Source organism: Bufo gargarizans, chromosome 3 (assembly GCF_014858855.1).
Source record: "Bufo gargarizans isolate SCDJY-AF-19 chromosome 3, ASM1485885v1, whole genome shotgun sequence".
NCBI classification, from domain to species: Eukaryota; Metazoa; Chordata; class Amphibia; order Anura; family Bufonidae; genus Bufo; species Bufo gargarizans.
This window is the reverse complement of record NC_058082.1, coordinates 117,111,702-117,131,702: the sequence shown is the minus strand read 5'-3', so window position 1 is coordinate 117,131,702 and position 20,001 is coordinate 117,111,702. Positions and strand designations below refer to the sequence as shown.

At 44.3% G+C, this 20,001-nt stretch overlaps 1 protein-coding gene across 1 annotated transcript in view; it reads right to left on the bottom strand.

Moving 5' to 3' along the window:
* MYO1A (myosin IA) overlaps window positions 1-20,001 on the bottom strand; it is a 116,783-nt gene that overhangs the window by 44,920 nt on the left and 51,862 nt on the right. Inside the window, exons 10-15 of the mRNA XM_044285315.1 lie at window positions 16,140-16,287; window positions 10,028-10,146; window positions 8,215-8,301; window positions 7,142-7,207; window positions 4,854-4,958; window positions 3,067-3,129 (exon numbers count right to left, since the gene is read on the bottom strand). Of these exons, the coding sequence (XP_044141250.1) occupies window positions 3,067-3,129; window positions 4,854-4,958; window positions 7,142-7,207; window positions 8,215-8,301; window positions 10,028-10,146; window positions 16,140-16,287 (588 nt within the window). The remainder of the gene's footprint in view (window positions 1-3,066; window positions 3,130-4,853; window positions 4,959-7,141; window positions 7,208-8,214; window positions 8,302-10,027; window positions 10,147-16,139; window positions 16,288-20,001) is intronic.

The window sequence follows — 20,001 nt, the reverse complement described above, 5'->3', positions numbered from 1 at the left end:
CAAACAACGACGGATGGTGCGATCTGACACTGATGTTCCTTGAGCATGAAGTTCACCTTGAATCTCTTTAGAAGTCTTTCTAGGCTCTTTTGTTACCATTCGGATTATCCGTCTCTTAGATTTGTCATCAATTTTCCTCCTGCGGCCACGTCCAGGGAGGTTGGCTACAGTCCCATGGATCTTAAACTTATGAATAATATGTGCAACTGTACTCACAGGAACATCTAGTTGCTTGGAGATGGTCTTATAGCCTTTACCTTTAACATGCTTGTCTATAATTTTCTTTCTGATCTCTTGAGACAGCTCTTTCCTTTGCTTCCTCTGGTCCATGTCGAGTGTGGTACACACCATATCACCAAACAACACAGTGATTACCTGGAGCCATATATATAGGCCCAATGGCTGATTACAAGGTTGTAGACACCTGTGATGCTAATTAGTGGACACACCTTGAATTAACATGTCCCTTTGGTCACATTATGTTCTGTGTTTTCTAGGGGTACCATCATTTTTGTCCATGCCTGTTTCATGAGTTTATTTTTTTACATAATTCTGTTGAAGCATGGTTGAAAAACAATGTCTGACTTTCATTGGTTAACATTTATAGAATTTTAATTTATTATTACTTTTGTCAGATTAAAGTTATTTCTGTGACCATTGTGACTTTTTCTTTCATTGACCAAAGGGTACCAACAATTTTGTCCACGTCTGTACATGGTCAAGTTACATAATTATGACCACCAGCTAATATTCAGAGTAACCACCGTATGCAGCACAGATAGCAGCTGGATGGGCTGGGGGTGATTCAGTAAGGTCCTGGTAGGTTGTCAGATGTATCTGGAGCCATGCTGACTGCAGCTGTTGGAGGGTGCATGGAAGAGGATCAATAGGACCCCAGGGTAGTACTGGGAAGTCTTGGTCATGCTATTCCAATCAGTGTCGGACATTTCTAGCCATGTGACATGTCTTCCACATGGATGAGTGGGACCAGAGATTGTCACAAAAACATCCCCCAGACCATAACACTGCCTCCATCAGCTTGTGTCCTTTCAGCAATGGTTGCAGGGTGTTTGTTCTTTTAAGTTTCTCACCTGACACGCCAATGTCCATGCTATACTATGAAGCAGAAAACGTGACTAACCAGAGAAGGTAACTATTTAACAATAAGTGGAGGTCTAATTCCAATACTCACACAATAGAAAGAGGGAATCCAGCTTCTTGTGGAGTAAAAAATTGTTTTTTTATTGGTTCATCGTATAAAATCCACCAAAATCACTAGAAAAAGGTGTACAGTAACATGACCGGCATATTGTCGAGTCGCTTACCTCTTAAACTCCACTCCCCCTCCCAATAATGGCAGACTCAGCAAGTGGATTATATGGCCACAGCAGCCTTTTATTAATAACATAAATACAAATAAATATCATAAATACATAACTTAACCCTTGGCCTTCCCACCTGAAGGCCCCGCCCTAAAACCTTACCAAGAACCCATGAATGCCAACACGGGGAGGGTCCTTGAAGCCCCATAAATGACGGATAACTGGCCTCGCCCTCTAGCCGATAAACGCCAGCTCAGAGGCAGGAACCGGTAACCAAGGGCAACCAACTTGGGCCGCTACCCGCCATATCACACCTTAAACCAGTACCTGGGGAGCCTCCTTTGGCTCCCTCCCCACCACGCCAGAGCCATCATAACCACCAGCTCCAAGGACCCCCACCGCCCCAGGCCGCTATGACAAAGCTTACCCTCCAATCACTGCCGGACCATCCGTAATCCACTCGCAACCCCCCGGCCTAAACCCAACACTAAGCGACACTCGAGGACCCCAACCTAACCCAGGCAAACAGCAGCCAAAATAACAACAAAAAAGGGGTGGGTGGGAGGGGGCTGCTGCCACACTGCTGTCCTCACAAAATGGCCCCTTTTCCCGCCCCTGCTAACCCTTTTAACCCCTTAGCCACACCTTCATCCCTTACATCACTATCCTTCCTCCTTAACCCTTTGTAACCCCGAATCCTCTCCCTCCAAGCCCCAGTCATGCCAGGCCTCCATCCAGCCTTGCAGCCCTGATTCCGGCCTGCACTTGTTTCGGGCTACAGAATCCAGGCCTTCATCAAGACATATACTCACACAACAATTGAAGCCTTTTCTGCTGATACAACTTCACTAGCAGAGGTGCGGTGACCATATGTCTGCTTTGTGCCCCATACACAGTAGGGTTCGCAAAACTGTTGTTTTCGACACATATCTGGTAGCCCCTGATTGATTCTGGTGGTGAGCTGCTCCACAGTAGCGTGTCAGTCCACCCTCCCACACCTTCATAGCCGACGTTCACCTCTCACATCAGTGGGACGTGGTTCTCCACAGTTTCCCCATGGCTTATTCACAATGGTGCCATTTGTCCACCCACATTATACTTTCACCAGAACACCACAAAAAGAGTTCACAAAATGGGCAGTTTCAGAAATACTGCCACCCTTGGTCCCAAAAGTCAATAGTAATCCCTTTTTGCAACTCTGATAAATCCCCCCTTTTTATCCATGACATCAACAAGGAATTTGTGTTCAGCCTGCCTATTGCACACCGTATATACCCACTAAGCCAGCTCACCACACCTGACTTTCTTCATGAGCTATGTACGCTCTGCTGACGTCGATAGTAGGAATTGATCATAATAATGTGACTTGACCATGTAGAAACTACACGGTCAAGTCACATTATCATGATCAATTCCTACTATCGACGTCAGCAGTGCGTACATAGCTCATGAAGAAAGTCAGGTGTGGTGGGTATATACGGTGTGCAATAGGCTGTCTGCACACAAATCCCTTGTTGCTGTCATGGATAAAAATTGGGGATTTATCAGAGTTGCAAAAAAGGATGATTATTGACTTTTGGGCCAAGGGTGGCAGTATTTCTGAAACTGCGCATTTTGTGAACTCTTTTTGGTTCTCATGACCAGGATAATAATATGTATTTCTGTGCATACAAATACACCTATACGTCTCATAGGAATCAACATCTGAGAATAACATAATTGAAATGATTAAATTACTACTTACATTCTCTATCAGGTTACAGATAATCTCATTGTCAAAATATTCAACCCGGGTCCATTTAATTCCCTAAAAATAAGAAGAAGATGAGACACAAAATGCTATAGTATGAGCGTTCATAAATGTAAATTTAAACTTTCCATATTGGCTGAAGCTTAGGCTAGGGCTAAACATGTGTCGGGCGACAAAAGGGTACAACTACACTGCGACGTGTACATGCACGTGTATGTCACAGCAATGTCACTCAACAGTTTTTGTAGTGATGGTCAATGGTGTTGCACTGTGACATGCTGCGACTCTGATGCAACAGTCACACAAAAATGCAGCTGGATTTTTTGCGACTGTCACGTCGCAGTTGCAGCATGTTGCATGACGCAGTGCAACACCTTTGACTATCATTACAAAAAATGTTGCGCAACTTTTCTGTGACAAGAAGTCTCTGTGTAGGCCTAACCTAAATTACAAAGACTGAATACTCCCCAAGGTAAACCACCAATACAATTTTACTGAGAAGCATATTGATGTGTCAACCAAAGTGTTGGAATCTACATTAGTATATGGGTTTGAACCTGGCTTGAGCTCCAGAGATGTAAAATTGTGACAGTTGAGTCACCTTAAAGGGGTTGTCCAGGATTACAAAAAAATAGCTGCTTTCTTCTAGAAATAGCGCCACCCCTATCTACAGGTTGGGTGTGGTGTTGCAGCTCAGCCCCATTCATCTTATTGTATCTGAGCTGCAATACCATAGACAACCCATGAACATACAGATGTGGTGCTGTTTTTAAAAGAAGGCAGCCATGTTTTTCTAATGCTGGAAAATCTTTTTCCCTATGGTGGAATTCTTGCAAAAGGCAGACTGGGAACATAAAATGACCCTGGAAAAAAAAAAATCATGTTGTAGGAGAGTCCAAACTGAGAGCAGGCAGGACAACACAAGTAGGCAGGACCACCACAAGCCATAAGTAGGGTGGGACAACAGAAGTAGGCGAGGCCAGCATAGTACAGCACAAAATACCGACCCAATAAAACCAAATACCACAGTGCAGAATAAAATACTGCCCTAGCACCGCACTGAGGACAGTGATACAGTTGAGGGCACCTGGCTGCTGGCTAGGGGCATACATACCTAATGCTCCTGGCATTAATTACTGCTGAGAGGATCAGATCGTTATGTACCTGACCAGCAGCTGTGAGGAGGGCGTCGGCAGCCCCATGGGCATCGGCCCACTGTAGGGTCTATGGCCAGTCCGCCCCTGATTTTTGCTTTCCACAGAGACACCTCCCCCCCCAGCCCCACCCCATAGAGAAACAATAATGACCTCAGCAAAAATATAGAACATGTCCTATTCTTGTCTGCATTACGGACAAGGATAGGACTTTTCTATTATGGGCCAGGCGTTCCGTTCCGCAAACTGGAATTTTCTATTATGGGCAAACTGGGCAAATCGGCACTGCTACTCATTCCTCTAATATTCTCATATGTGATTTTACATGCATTTTTAAAGATTTGAATTGGTGCATCTAAATCCCCTGCTGCAAAGAAGGAAGAGCAGTCACTAGTCCCATGACATTGAAGGATTTTTCACCAAAATTTGGATAAAACCGGGGAAAATGGATAATTAAGAAAAGCGTATCTGTTGATATCTTTTGAGCCATGGCGTTCTATGATCATAGCATTCATAACTGTCTCCACGCGCCGTCTGATCTTCAGTATAACACCCTCCCTCCCTCCACCTTCTTAATAGCAGTGTAAAGAGGTTAAAATGAGAAATGAGACCAGAAAGCCATCTTACCTCTCGGTCATATTCTTCCTGCTCCTCTTTCAGAGTCATCTGGATGAAGATCTGCTGTAGCTTTTCATTACAGTAATTAATAATAAATTGCTCAAAGCTGTTTTCCTGTTACGAATAAAAGCACAGTAATTACAGCTAAAGTAAAGGGCTTTTCTATGCACACACGTCCTCCCACCAAGATTTATCTTAAAGGGGCCTTCCAGTCTCTCACAACTGATGACGTATCCTCAGGATAGGTCGTCAATATCAGAATAATAAGGGTTTGACACGTGACACCGCCACTGATCGGCTGATTTAGGCCTCATGCACACAAACGTATTTTCATTCCGTGTCCGTTCCATTTTTTGGGGCGGACCGTATACGGAACCATTCATTTTAAAAACGGAAGGTACTCCATTTACGTATGTCCGTATTTCCGTTCCACACAGAAAATAGAACATGTCCTATGATTATTGTCCGCATTACGGACAAGTATAGGACTGTTCTATTAGGCTTCATGCACACGACCGTTGTTGTGTTCCGTGTCCGTTGTTCCGTTTTCCGTGATTTTATGCAGACCCATTGACTTTTAATGGTTCCGTTGAAAACTCGGAAAATGCACCGTTTTTCATCCGCGTCCTTGATCCGCGTCCGTTTTTTTCCTATCATTTTCAAGGCAAACTTGACTTAGATTTTTTTTTCACTTTTCTGGTCTGGTGATCCTCCAAAAATCAAGGAAGACACACGGAAGACCGTGAATAAATACTGTCGTGTGCATGAGGCCTTAGGGGCCAGCTGTTCCATTCCGCAAAATACGGAATGCACACAGATGTCATCCGTATTTTTTGCGGATCCGTTTTTTCCGGACCGCAAAATACATATGGTCGTGTACATGAGGCCTTAGGCACAGCAAAACAAAACTGCGGATGAAGCCAGAAGCAGAAGGCACTGTCCACTGTGTAGTGTGGGCGCACTGCAGCGCAGCAGAGCCTAGCCATAACGGCCGCTACACAGTTGGTGGAGCCTTCTGCTTTCAGCTCTGTTTACTGCCGTTTCTGGCACTCGTAGCTGCTGAGATCAGTTGATCGGTGGGGTTGCCGGCTGTTGGACCCCAATCGCTCTGATAGTTCTCTAGCCTGAGAACTACAGCACATCCTACTTGTGGGACCAATAATGATTAAACATTTAGGATAAGCCATCAATGTGTGATCAATGGACATCTGGGGGACAACACTAATCAGCAGAATGAAGTCCTCATCATGGTTTATCGGTACAGAGGATGGTGAATGTACCCAGTACTGCCCCTCAGCACATTCATATGATCAGGACACAGCCACCTCTTCCTTATCGATTGGAGATCCAGGGGTTGGACCTCTATTGATCACATGTTAATGGCCTATCACCCAAATCTGTTTCTGGTTTTGATCTTAGTTCCTTGTTGCCTGAAATTCCTGTCCCTAAACACATAAAAAATAACACATATATCATCTTTCACATGCAGATTGATGAGTGAACCCTCTGTGTGTTTATACCACTACTTTTATAGACTGAGGGCCAGATTTATCACGACTCTGACAGCTCACTCCACTTTCACATATGGCTAAAGTCAGTTTTAGCCAAGTCAGATTTATGATCGGCCCTTTAAGACTGTAATAAATGTGGTTTGACGGTAGCAGTTTATCCGTCAGTAAGCAGCTTTACAAAAGTCGCACGTCTTTACGAAAAAGTTGCACGTTTTTATGAAAAAGTCGCATGTACTATTAAAAAGTCTCATAAGATAAGCATGGTCCTCACTGGAGTGAAATTGCGACTTTATTGCGACCTTTTAAATAGTCCCAATAGTAAATTTGTCTAGAGATTAATTTACATAAGAAAACACGCCCACTTTCAGAAAACTGGCGAGCATAGTGCAGAGCAGAAAAAAGTCGCAAATTTGTGCGTAGTTTTAGCGTTTTGGACTTTTTGGGGACTTTTTCACTCCATTATTCTGACCTGAGCTAATGATAAATCTGGCCCTGTAACTTTCCTTAGAACTCACGTGAACTTGGGACTTAGGATTTGGCCACCAGCTCAGTGAGACGGACAAAAAATTAAGGAAAAGAACAAACAGCAGGTGGCGCTACACAGATACATTTTATTGAATAACTCAGTGGCTATACAAAATTTTTAATGACGAGCAATTACAAAAGTATTCCGATCCAGGTGCTGGTTTGAACAATGTAGAATATGTTTTCTGACACAATCCCTTTCACTTCTAGCCCAGCTGCATTGGCAAAATCCTTAGTAAAACGTAGCCAAATGAAACCTACCTCCAAGATCTCAAATCCATAAATATCCAGCACTCCCATCACCTTCTTCCCCTGGAACTCAGACACCTGGAGGAGGAGGAGGTCAGATTAGTGCAGCGCTCTAAAACATGTCCAGCAAACACCTCAAGGAAAACTATGACTTAGGGCTCATTCACACGTGCTGCCCATTGCCGCATTTCCGGATCCGCAATACATGGGCACCATTCCGTGTGCATTCTGCATCACGGATGTGGACCTATTCCTGAAATGCGGAACGGAACACTACGAAAGCACTGCGGAGTGCTCCCTGGGGTTCTGGTCCGTGCCTTCGCACCGCAAAAAGATAGAACGTGCTCTATCTTTTTGCGTAACGGATGGATCACAGACCCATTCAAGTGATTGGTCGGTGCCTGTGCATTGCGGACCTCAATTTGCGGTCCACAGCACAGGCTTCACACGGTCGTGTGAACAAGCCCTTACACATCCAGACATCCATGATTTCCATGGACTGTGGAGACATGCACGACTTTGGTTAATGTTGAGGACCACACACACACACACCCATTGAAGTCTGTGGGTCTGTGGAAACCACTGGCTGAGCATGGATGGCATCAGGGTTTTCATTCACCATTGGTAGGATAGGAAATGCTCTGCCTGCCACTCCAGTGCACTTAGGGATGACACACAGAGGGCAAAAAATGGGTATATGGACTAATCACAGCCCCTTTACAGGCATTGTCAAAGATGAAATACTGACTGACTTGTCTTGTTACGGACATAGACGTGTGAATGAGACCTTACAGGTGAACATGGAGAGAGGGAATGAAGAACAGAATTGCAGTTGTTGCTGTGTATTATACTCATACAATGTAGCAGCGGTTACTATATCACTTCCTCCAGCCCCGAGCTGCCATATGTGCAATATGTGAAATGCTGCCTTTGATGGACAGGTGATCAGCAAGTATACAGGCTAATATGTAACACAAGGCAAACGTAGAACTATAGTGGTGCTAAATATATAAATGTACATTATCAGTCACCTATAGTTATAACATAGGTTGCATGATATTATAAGTATAAAATGTATGACCGACCTTTATACTTTCATTAATCCTCTGAACCAGCCAGCTGAAGAGCCGGTCGTACATATTCTTAGCCAAGGCATCTCTTGCATAAGCTCCCTAAAACAATGGAAGAAGGTTGATATGTTGTGGCCAAACTGTCATTATATAGCGTATACATATCTAATAAATATATGATGTTTACAGAGAACAGACAGGAGACGAAGAGCAAAGCAAACGATGTGGGAGGGTAGAGCATGTGCAGATCCAGAAATGTTCTTCAGCCCCCAGCGCTATGAACAGGCAAAGGACGGCTGTCTAGTACCTGACCTCATCTCCGGAACAGCATAAAGTTTAGAGAGATAGATAGATAGATAGATAGATACAGATCAATAGATAGATCATAGATAGATAGACAGACAGATAGATAGATAGACAGGGACCGAAAGAGACAGATAGATAGACAGACAGACAGATAGATAGATAGATAGATAGATAGATAGACAGGGACCGAAAGAGACAGATCGATAGATAGATAGATAGACAGACAGATCAATAGATAGATAGATATGGATCGAAAGAGACAGATCAATAGATAGATGATAGGTAAATAGATAGATGGATAGATTAGATAGATACAATAAAGATGTAGCAGAGTTAAAGGGGTTGTCCGGTTTCAGAGCTGAACCCGGACATAAGCCCTTCTTCACCCAGGCAGCCCCTCTCCCTCTGCCTCCCTCGCAGTGCAAGGGCTTTTTTGTTTACAAACTTAGGCTATGTGCACACAAACGTTGTTTGTTTCCGTTCATTTTTTTTGCGGATAGGATGTGGACCCATTCATTTCAATGGGTCTGCAAAAAATGCGGACAGCACACCGTGTGCTGTCCGCATCCGTACGTCCGTTCCGTAGCCACACAAAAAAAATATAACATGTCCTATTCTTGTCAGTTTTAGGCATTGTTACAATGAATCCTCAAAAAAAACGATGGCATATGGATGTCATCCTTTTTTTTTTTTTTGCGGATCCACAATTTGCAGACTGCAAAACACATACAATTGTGTGCATGTAGCCTTACACTGTTATGCCTCATGCACACGCACGTTGTTTGTTTCCATGTCCGTTCCGTTTTTTTTGAGGATAGTATGCGGACTCATTCATTTCAATGGGTCAGCAAAAACTGCGGACAGCACACCGTGTACTATCCGCATCCGTATGTCCGTTCCGTAGCCCTGAAAAAAATATGTCCTATTCTTGTCCGTTTTAGGCATTGTTACAATGGATCTGCAGAAAAAAACGGATGGCATACATATGTCATCCGTTTTTTTTGCGGACCACATGTTTTGCGGTCCGCAAAAAAAACAAATGAAGTTCCGTATGGCATCCTTTTTTTTGCTGATCCATTGTAATAATGCCTATCCTTGTCCGGAACCTAGAAAAAAATAGAACATGCACAATTTTTTGGGCGGGGCAACGGAACGGACATACTAATGCGGACAGCACACGGTGTGCTGTCCACGTTTTTTTGCGGACCCATTGAAATGAATGGGTCTGCACCCTATCAGCAAAAAAAATGGAACAGACACAGAAACAAACAACGTTGGTGTGCATGTAGCCTTAGGCGTAGGCTTCCGCCTAGCAGTGTTCCCGGTGACGTCACCGGCACTAATGGGGGGCTGCCTGGTGAAGAAGGGGATATGTCCGGGTTAAGCGAACCCCTTTAACAGTCACAGTTGTAACGCGTTGACTAGATGTGATACCTCCAGTGTGACTGGTAACTCTGCTACATCTGTATGTCATTAGATTGACTTGCTCCCGATTCGTTGTGTTTTTATGACTTTTTTTTACCTGAGCTGCATTCAGTGTTGTCACCACTCTCTCTTGTTTAGCTTCTACAGTGCGGACACTCAACGCATTCTCCAACGTAGACGCATCAAGACCGATCAGCGAGCCGATCTCCTTGATATCTGGTAGGTGAATCATAAAACAGACAGGCCATATGGATGATGAAAGGGAGAGGCGACTGCTCTAAGACGTGTGGGAAAGACCCTGTCCATGCTATCCTAGACCTCCCCGTATACACTATGTCAATAGTAAAGACCATGTCACAACCGTGAAGAATACAAGGAGGGGGATGTGTGGGTCATTTCTAGGCTATCCACTCTCTGCCGGCAGCCTTGTACAAAAAGTGGCTTCATAGTGTAAGACTATAGGCTTTCCAAGTATAGGGGCAAATACATTATAAGGGTTCACACCATCGCTATTTATTTCCATTGTTCTGCTCAGTTATAGGAGCAGAACAACTAAAATTACGGAAGTGTTGGATTCAGCGCGTAACTGACCAGAACGGAAGCCGTTTACTTTCCGTTAGCAGAGAAAACAAGCCCTGCTTATATACTCTGCTGTTTAGGACGGAATCTGTGACGGAGGCCCTGAACCGAGCCGCCAGCACAGACGAGCAAGCCCTTAAGATGAATAACCAAGTTTATTTTCAACATGAAATATATTACAAAATCGACAGCACTTTAAAAAGCGCTAGGTTAAAATATATACAGTACAGACCAAAAGTTTGGACACACCTTCTCATTCAAAGAGTTTTCTTTATTTTCATGACTATGAAAATTGTAGATTCACACTGAAGGCATCAAAACTATGAATTAACACATGTGGAATTATATACTTAACAAAAAAGTGTGAAACAACTGAAAATATGTCATATTCTAGGTTCTTCAAAGTAGCCACCTTTTGCTTTGATTACTACTTTGCACTACTCTTGGCATTCTCTTGATGAGCTTCAAGAGGTAGTCATCTGAAATGGTCTTCCAACAGTCTTGAAGGAGTTCCCAGAGATGCTTAGCACTTGTTGGCCCTTTTGCCTTCACTCTGTGGTCCAGGTCTCCCCAAACCATCTCGATTGAGTTCAGTTCCGGTGACTGTAGAGGCCAGGTCATCTGGCGCAGCACCCCATCACTCTCCTTCATGGTAAAATAGCCCTTACACAGCCTGGAGGTGTGTTTGGGGTCATTGTCCTGTTGAAAAATAAATGATGGTTCAACTAAACGCAAACCGGATGGAATAGCATGCCGCTGCAAGATGCTGTGGTAGCCATGCTGGTTCAGTATGCCTTCAATTTTGAATAAATCCCCAACAGTGTCACCAGCAAAGCACCCCCACACCATCACACCTCCTCCTCCATGTTTCACGGTGGGAACCAGGCATGTAGAGTCCATCCGTTCACCTTTTCTGCGTCGCACAAAGACACGGTGGTTGGAACCTAAGATCTCAAATTTGGACTCATCAGACCAAAGCACAGATTTCCACTGGTCTAATGTGCATTCCTTGTGTTCTTTAGCCCAAACAAGTCTCTTCTGCTTGTTGCCTGTCCTTAGCAGTGGTTTCCTAGCAGATATTCTACCATGAAGGCCTGATTCACACAGTCTCCTCTTAACAGTTGTTCCAGAGATGTGTCTGCTGCTAGAACTCTGTGTGGCATTGACCTGGTCTCTAATCTGAGCTGCTGTCAACCTGCGATTTCTGAGGCTGGTGACTCGGATGAACTTATCCTCCGCAGCAGAGGTGACTCTTTGTCTTCCTTTCCTGGGGCGGTCCGCATGTGAGCCAGTTTCTTTGTAGCGCTTGATGGTTTTTGTGACCGCACTTGGGGACACTTTCAAAGTTTTCCCAATTTTTCAGACTGACTGACCTTCATTTCTTAAAGTAATGATGGCCACTCGTTTTTCTTTACTTAGCTACTTTTTTCTTGCCATAATACAAATTCTAACAGTCGATTTAGCAGGACTATCAGCTGTGTATCCACCTGACTTCTCCACAACGCAACTGATGGTCCCAACCCCATTTATAAGGCAAAAAATCCCACTTATTAAACCTGACAGGGCACACCTGTGAAGTGAAACCCATTTCAGGTGACTACCTCTTGAAGCTCATCAAGAGAATGCCAAGAGTGTGCAAAGCAGTAATCAAAGCAAAAGGTGGCTACTTTGAAGAACCTAGAATATGACATATTTTCAGTTGTTTCACACTTTTTTGTTATGTATATAATTCCACATGTGGTAATTCATAGTTTTGATGCCTTCAGTGAGAATCTACAATTTTCATAGTCATGAGAAAACTCTTTGAATGAGAAGGTGTGTCCAAACTTTTGGTCTGTACTTTATATATATATATATATATATATATATATATTTATAAATATATATATATATATATATATATATATAGTATATATACGCTATATATATGTATATATACGGTATATACAGGGAGTGCAGAATTATTAGGCAAGTTGTATTTTTGAGGATTAATTTTATTATTGAACAACAACCATGTTCTCAATGAACCCAAAAAACTCATTAATATCAAAGCTGAATATTTTTGGAAGTAGTTTTTAGTTTGTTTTTAGTTTTAGCTATTTTAGGGGGATATTTGTGTGTGCAGGTGACTATTACTGTGCATAATTATTAGGCAACTTAACAAAAAACAAATATATACCCATTTCAATTATTTATTTTTACCAGTGAAACCAATATAACATCTCAACATTCACAAATATACATTTCTGACATTCAAAAACTAATCAGTGACCAATATAGCCACCTTTCTTTGCAAGGACACTCAAAAGCCTGCCATCCATGCATTCTGTCAGTGTTTTGATCTGTTCACCATCAACATTGCGTGCAGCAGCAACCACAGCCTCCCAGACACTGTTCAGAGAGGTGTACTGTTTTCCCTCCTTGTAAATCTCACATTTGATGATGGACCACAGGTTCTCAATGGGGTTCAGATCAGGTGAACAAGGAGGCCATGTCATTAGATTTTCTTCTTTGATACCCTTTCTTGCCAGCCACGCTGTGGAGTACTTGGACGCGTGTGATGGAGCATTGTCCTGCATGAAAATCATGTTTTTCTTGAAGGATGCAGACTTCTTCCTGTACCACTGCTTGAAGAAGGTGTCTTCCAGAAACTGGCAGTAGGACTGGGAGTTGAGCTTGACTCCATCCTCAACCCGAAAAGGCCCCACAAGCTCATCTTTGATGATACCAGCCCAAACCAGTACTCCACCTCCACCTTGCTGGCGTCTGAGTCGGACTGGAGCTCTCTGCCCTTTACCAATCCAGCCACGGGCCCATCCATCTGGCCCATCAAGACTCACTCTCATTTCATCAGTCCATAAAACCTTAGAAAAATCAGTCTTGAGATATTTCTTGGCCCAGTCTTGACGTTTCAGCTTGTGTGTCTTGTTCAGTGGTGGTCGTCTTTCAGCCTTTCTTACCTTGGCCATGTCTCTGAGTATTGCACACCTTGTGCTTTTGGGCACTCCAGTGATGTTGCAGCTCTGAAATATGGCCAAACTGGTGGCAAGTGGCATCTTGGCAGCTGCACGCTTGACTTTTCTCAGTTCATGGGCAGTTACTTTGCGCCTTGGTTTTTCCACACGCTTCTTGCGACCCTGTTGACTATTTTCAATGAAACGCTTGATTGTTCGATGATCACGCTTCAGAAGCTTTGCAATTTTAAGAGTGCTGCATCCCTCTGCAAGATATCTCACTATTTTTGACTTTTCTGAGCCTGTCAAGTCCTTCTTTTGACCCATTTTGCCAAAGGAAAGGAAGTTGCCTAATAATTATGCACACCTGATATAGGGTGTTGATGACATTAGACCACACCCCTTCTCATTACAGAGATGCACATCACCTAATATGCTTAATTGGTAGTAGGCTTTCGAGCCTATACAGCTTGGAGTAAGACAACATGCATAAAGAGGATGATGTGGTCAAAATACTCATTTGCCTAATAATTCTGCACTCCCTGTATATGTATATAAAGTATCGGCAGGGGTCAGCAACCTCCGGCACTCCAGGTGTGGTGAAACTGCAACTCCCAGCATGCACACTTGCTTGGCTGTTCTCAGAACTCCCATAGAAGTGAGTGGAGCATGCTGGGAGTTGTAGTTTCACAAGAGCTGGAGTGCCGGAGGTTGCTGATCCCTGGTATAGGGAATTCTTAGACTTCAGCAATATGACGAAACACATAATAAAAACCTGTAGACACAGAATAAACAGGGACTGTAGAGCCTGCGCATTTAATAGCTAGGGACTTCACAATCCCCATATACTATAACCAGGAACGCTGCAGTGATCCAGAGGGATCAGGCCGGAGGATGATGCATCATGCAGCCTACTTTAATAACTTTTTTGTAACATGGCAGTTTATTGCATCCAAAAACGGATATATTTCTTGGATGGGGAATTTATCATGAGGGGAAAATCTGAAGTCCGTTTTGTTTGAGTCTGCGTTGGAGTACTTTGTGCCACATTTATTAAATGTCTCATGTTACTTGATAAATTTGTCTTAGGCCTCTTGCACTACGGATCAGCAAAAAATACGGATGATATCCGCGTGCATTCCGTTTTTTGCGGAACGGAACAGCTGGCCCCTGATAGAACAGTACTATCCTTGTCCGTTATGCGGACAATAATATGACATGTTCTATCTTTTAACGTAACGTAAAAACGGAAATACGGAAAAGGAAGGCATACGGAGTACCTTCCATTTTTTTTTTTTTGTGGATCCATTGAAATGAATGGTTCATTATACGGTCCGCATACAGAACACAAAAAAACGGAACGTAAGCAGAAAAAAACGTTTGTGTGCAAGAGGCCTTAGGGCTCATTCACACGAACGTGTGCTGCCAGTTGCCGTATTGCGGACCGCATTTGCGGATCCACAATACACGGGCACCGTTCCGTGTGCATTCCCCATCATGGATGCGGACCTATTCACTTCAATGGGTCCGCAAATCCGTAGATGCGAAACAGAAGCACGGAATGGAACACTATGGAAGCACTACGGAGTGCTTTCTGGGGTTCCGTTCCGTGCCTCAGCACTGCAAAAAGATAGAACTTGCAAGTGAATAGGTCTGTGATCCCCATGCGGCTGCCCAACGGACGGTGCCCGTGCATTACGGACTGCAGTTTGCTGTCCACAGCACGGGTACGGGCTTCACACGGTCGTGTGAACAAGCCATAATCCTTAGGCCTATTGCACACCACCGTATGGCTTTTTCTGTGTTTTGCGGTCCGCAAAAAATGGATCCGCAAAAGATACGGATGACATCCGTGTGCATTCTGCTTTTTGCGGAACAGAACATCTGGCCCCTAATGGAACAGTACTATCCTTGTCCGTTATGTGGACAATAATAGGACATGTTCTATCTTTGAACGGAACGGAAAAATGAAAATACGGAAACGGAATGTATACGGAGTACATTCCGTTTTTTTTGTGGAGCCATTGAAATTAATGGTTCCATATACAGTCCGTTTATGGAACGCAAAAAAAACTGAACGGAAACGCAAAAAAACGTGTGCAAGAGGCCTTAGACCTTACCCTGGGTTCACACCTGAGCGTTCTGAAAGGAGCTCTGTATGCGCGATTGTACCGGCGTTTACAATCGCGCATACAGAGACAAGCGAACGCCCATTGTCGCGCGTTCCCGAAAGTCTATGTACGGGAACGCGCGACAAAACGCGCTGTAAAACGCTCAAGTGTGAACCAGGGCCATAGGGAAGCATTGGTTTTCATGTGTTGAGCGTTTTACAGCGCGTTTGAACGCGCTGTAAAACGCTCAGGTGTGAACCCAGCGTAACACTTTTGTCTAGAGAGGCCCCACCAGTTTTCCTACTCCACCCTCCTCCTGGAGTGAGATTGCTATTTTGTGAACTTTTAAAAAAAAAAGTGTTAAATCTGTTGTGAAACTCATTAACATGATTAACCACACCCACTTTTCCATCCACATTACAAAACTGGAGTGAGTGGTGTAAAAATGCAAAAAGTCGCCAGAATTCTGGAGTGACGGTATGATAAATCAGGGCCTATGTGAAAAATCTGATGTCTTGTAATACTGTTAGGATACATGACTAGTATAATCTCAATATCCTCTTACCCTTGGTATCCGGGAAGTAACAGGAGGCCATTCCATTGGCCTGAAACTGTCCCTTTACCTCGATATTTCCCAACTTAAGAACGACTGCAACAATCTGCAGAATTGAGGTGACCTCGGAATCTGAAAATCCAATAATCTTCATGGCGTCCTGTAAAGAACATTAAAATATTTGGCATCACTCTTTCTCTTTCTGGATTTTTTCCATACATTATATGAGGTTTAACACTGACAAATGTAAAGTTATGCACATGGGAAGGAATAATGCAAGTCACCCGTACATACTAAATGGTAAAACACTGGGTAAAGCCTCTTTCACACTACAGTATGTCCATTTCAGTGTTTTGCGGTCCGTTTTTCACGGATCCGTTGTTCCGTTTTTTTGCTTCCGTTGTGTTTCCATTTCGTTCCTTTGTTCCGTTCTGTTTTTCCGTATGGCATATACAGTATATAGTAATTACATAGAAAAAATTGGGCTGGGCATAACATTTTCAATAGATGGTTCAGAAAAAACGGAACGGAAGACATACGGATGCATTTCCGTATGTGTTCCGTTTTTTTTGCGGACCCATTGACTTGAATGGAGCCACGGACTGTGATTTGCGGGCAATAATAGGACATGTTCTATCTTTCAACGAAACGGAAAAACGGAAATACGGAAACGGAATGCATACGGAACACATTCCGTTTTTTTTGCGGAACCATTGAAATGAATGGTTCCGTATACTGACCGTATATGGAACGCAAAAAACGGAACGCAAAACGGAAAAAAAAAACGGTAGTGTGAAAGAGGCCTAACACTGACATGGAAAAGGATCTAGGAATTTTAATAAACAGCAAACTAAGCAGTAAAAACCAGTGTCAGGCAGCTGCTGCCAAGGCCAATAAGATAATGGGTTGCATCAAAAGGGGTATAGATGCCCGTGATGAGAACATAGTCCTACCACTTTACAAATCGCTAGTCAGACCACACATGGAGTACTGTGTACAGTTCTGGGCTCCTGTGAACAAGGCAGACATAGCAGAGCTGGAGAGGGTCCAGAAGAGGGCAACTAAAGTAATAACTGGAATGGGGCAACTACAGTACCCTGAAAGATTATCAACATTAGGGTTATTCGCTTTAGAAAAAAGACGACTGAGGGGAGATCTAATTAATATGTATAAATATATCAGGGGTCAGTACAGAGATCTATCCCATCATCTATTTATCCCCAGGACTGTGACTGTGACGAGGGGACATCCTCTGCGTCTGGAGGAAAGAAGGTTTGTACACAAACATATAAGAGATTTCTTTACGGTAAGAGCAGTGAGACTATGGAACTCTCTGCCTGAGTAGGTGCTGATGGTGAGTACAATAAAGGAATTCAAGAGGGGCCTGGATGTATTTCTGGAGTGTAATAATATTACAGGCTATAGCTACTAGAGAGGGGTCGTTGATCCAGGGAGTTATTCTGATTGCCTGATTGGAGTCGGGAAGAATTTTTTTTATTCCCCTAAGGCCTCATGCACACGACCGTTGTGTGCATCCGTGGCCGTTGTGCCGTTTTCCGTTTTTTTTCGCGGACCCATTGACTTTCAATGGGTCCGTGGAAAAATCGGAAAATGCACCGTTTGGCAGCCGCATCCGTGATCCGTTTTTCCTGGCCGTGAAAAAAATATGACCTGTCCTATTTTTTTCACGGCCAACGGTTCACGGACCCATTCAAGTCAATGGGTCCGTGAAAGAACACGGATGCACACAAGATTGGCATCCGTGTCCGTGATCCGTGGCCGTAGATTGCTTTCATACAGACGGATCCGAAGATCCGTCTGCATAAAAGCTTTTTCTGATCTAAGTTTTCACTTCGTGAAAACTAATTTCCGACAGTATATTCTAACACAGAAGCGTTCCCATGGTGATGGGGACGCTTCTAGTTAGAATACACTGCAAACTTGGTACAAGACTGCCCCCTGCTGCCTGGCACCACCCGATCTCTTACAGGGGGATATGATAGCACAATTAACCCCTTCAGGTGCGGCACCTAAAGGGGTTAATTGTACTATCATATTCTCCTGTAAGAGATCAGGGCTGCCAGGCAGCAGGGGGCAGACCCCCCCTCCCCAGTTTGAATATAGTTGGTGGCACAGTGTGCGCCCACCATCGCCCCCCCTTCCTCCCTCTATAGTTAAAAATCGTTGGTGGCACAGTGTGCGCCCACCATCGCCCCCCCTTCCTCCCTCTATAGTTAAAAATCGTTGGTGGCACAGTGTGCGCCCACCATCGCCCCCCCTCTCTCTATAGTAGTAACAACCATTGGTGGCAGTGTGCGGCCTCCCATCTCCCCCCCCCCCCATCATTGGTGGCAGCGGAGTTCCGATCAGGAGTCCCAGTATAATCGCTGGGGCTCCGATCGGTAACCATGGCAACCAGGAAGCTACTGCATCCCTGGTTGCCATGGTTACTTAGCAATAGTGCAATAGTACAATAGTAGAAGAGTCATACTTACCTGCTTTCTGCTGCGATGTCTGTGACCGGCCGGGAGCTCCTCCTACTGGTAAGTGACAGTTCTTTAGCAATGCACCGCACAGACCTTTCACTTACCAGTAGGTGGAGCTCCCGGCCGGTCACAGACATCGCAGCAGCAAGCAGGTAAGTATGAATCTTCTACTATTGTACTATTGCTAAGTAACCATGGCAACCAGGGATGCAGTAGCTTCCTGGTTGCCATGGTTACCGATCGGAGCCCCAGCGATTAAACTGGGACTCCGATCGGAACTCCGCTGCCACCAATGATGGGGGGGGGGATGGGAGGCCGCACACTGCCACCAATGGTTGTTACTACTATAGAGAGAGGGGGGGCGATGGTGGGCGCACACTGTGCCACCAACGATATTCAAACTGGGGAGGGGGAGGTCTGCCCCCTGCTGCCTGGCAGCCCTGATCTCTTACAGGAGAATATGATAGTACAATTAACCCCTTTAGGTGCGGCACCTAAAGGGGTTAATTGTGCTATCATATCCCCCTGTAAGAGATCGGGTGGTGCCAGGCAGCAGGGGGCAGTCTTGTACCAAGTTTGCAGTGTATTCTAACCTGAAGCGTCCCCATCACCATGGGAACGCTTCTGTGTTAGAATATACTGTCGGAAATGAGTTTCACGATGTAGCTCATATCCGACAGTATATTCTAACGTAGAGGCGTTCCCATGGTGATGGGGACGCTTCAAGTTATGTTCGGGTGTCCGCCTGGCCGTGCGGAGGCAAGCGGATCCGTCCAGACTTATAATTTAAGTCAATGGGGACGGATCCGTTTGAAGATGACACACTGTGGCTCAATTTTCAAACGGATCCGTCCCCATTGACTTGCATTGTAATTCAGGACGGATCCGTTTGGCTCCGCACGGCCAGGCGGACACCAAAACGACTTTTTTTTTCATGTCCGTGGATCCTCCAAAAATCAAGGAAAACCCACAGACGAAAAAACGGTCACGGATCACGGACCCACGGACCCCGTTTTTGCGGACCGTGAAAAAAAACTGTCGTGTGCATGAGGCCTAAAGTGGGGGAAATTGGCTTCTACCTCACAGTTTTTTTTTGGGCCTTCCTCTGGATCAACTTGCAGGATGACAGGCCGAACTGGATGGACAAATGTCTTTTTTCGGCCTTATGTACTAGGTTACTACTATGTTACTATACACTGCTTTATACCTAAGCAGAACATATACAATGACTGTTTTACCTTATGACATAGTTTACTGTATTTAATATACAGTATATGAGAACTGATGCCTGAAACAGCTTAAAAAAAATACCAGTATTATATTGGCACATGATAAGTGGAAGCTTTGAGGCTCAGGAGCTACAGCTTAGGCTACTTTCACATTAGCGT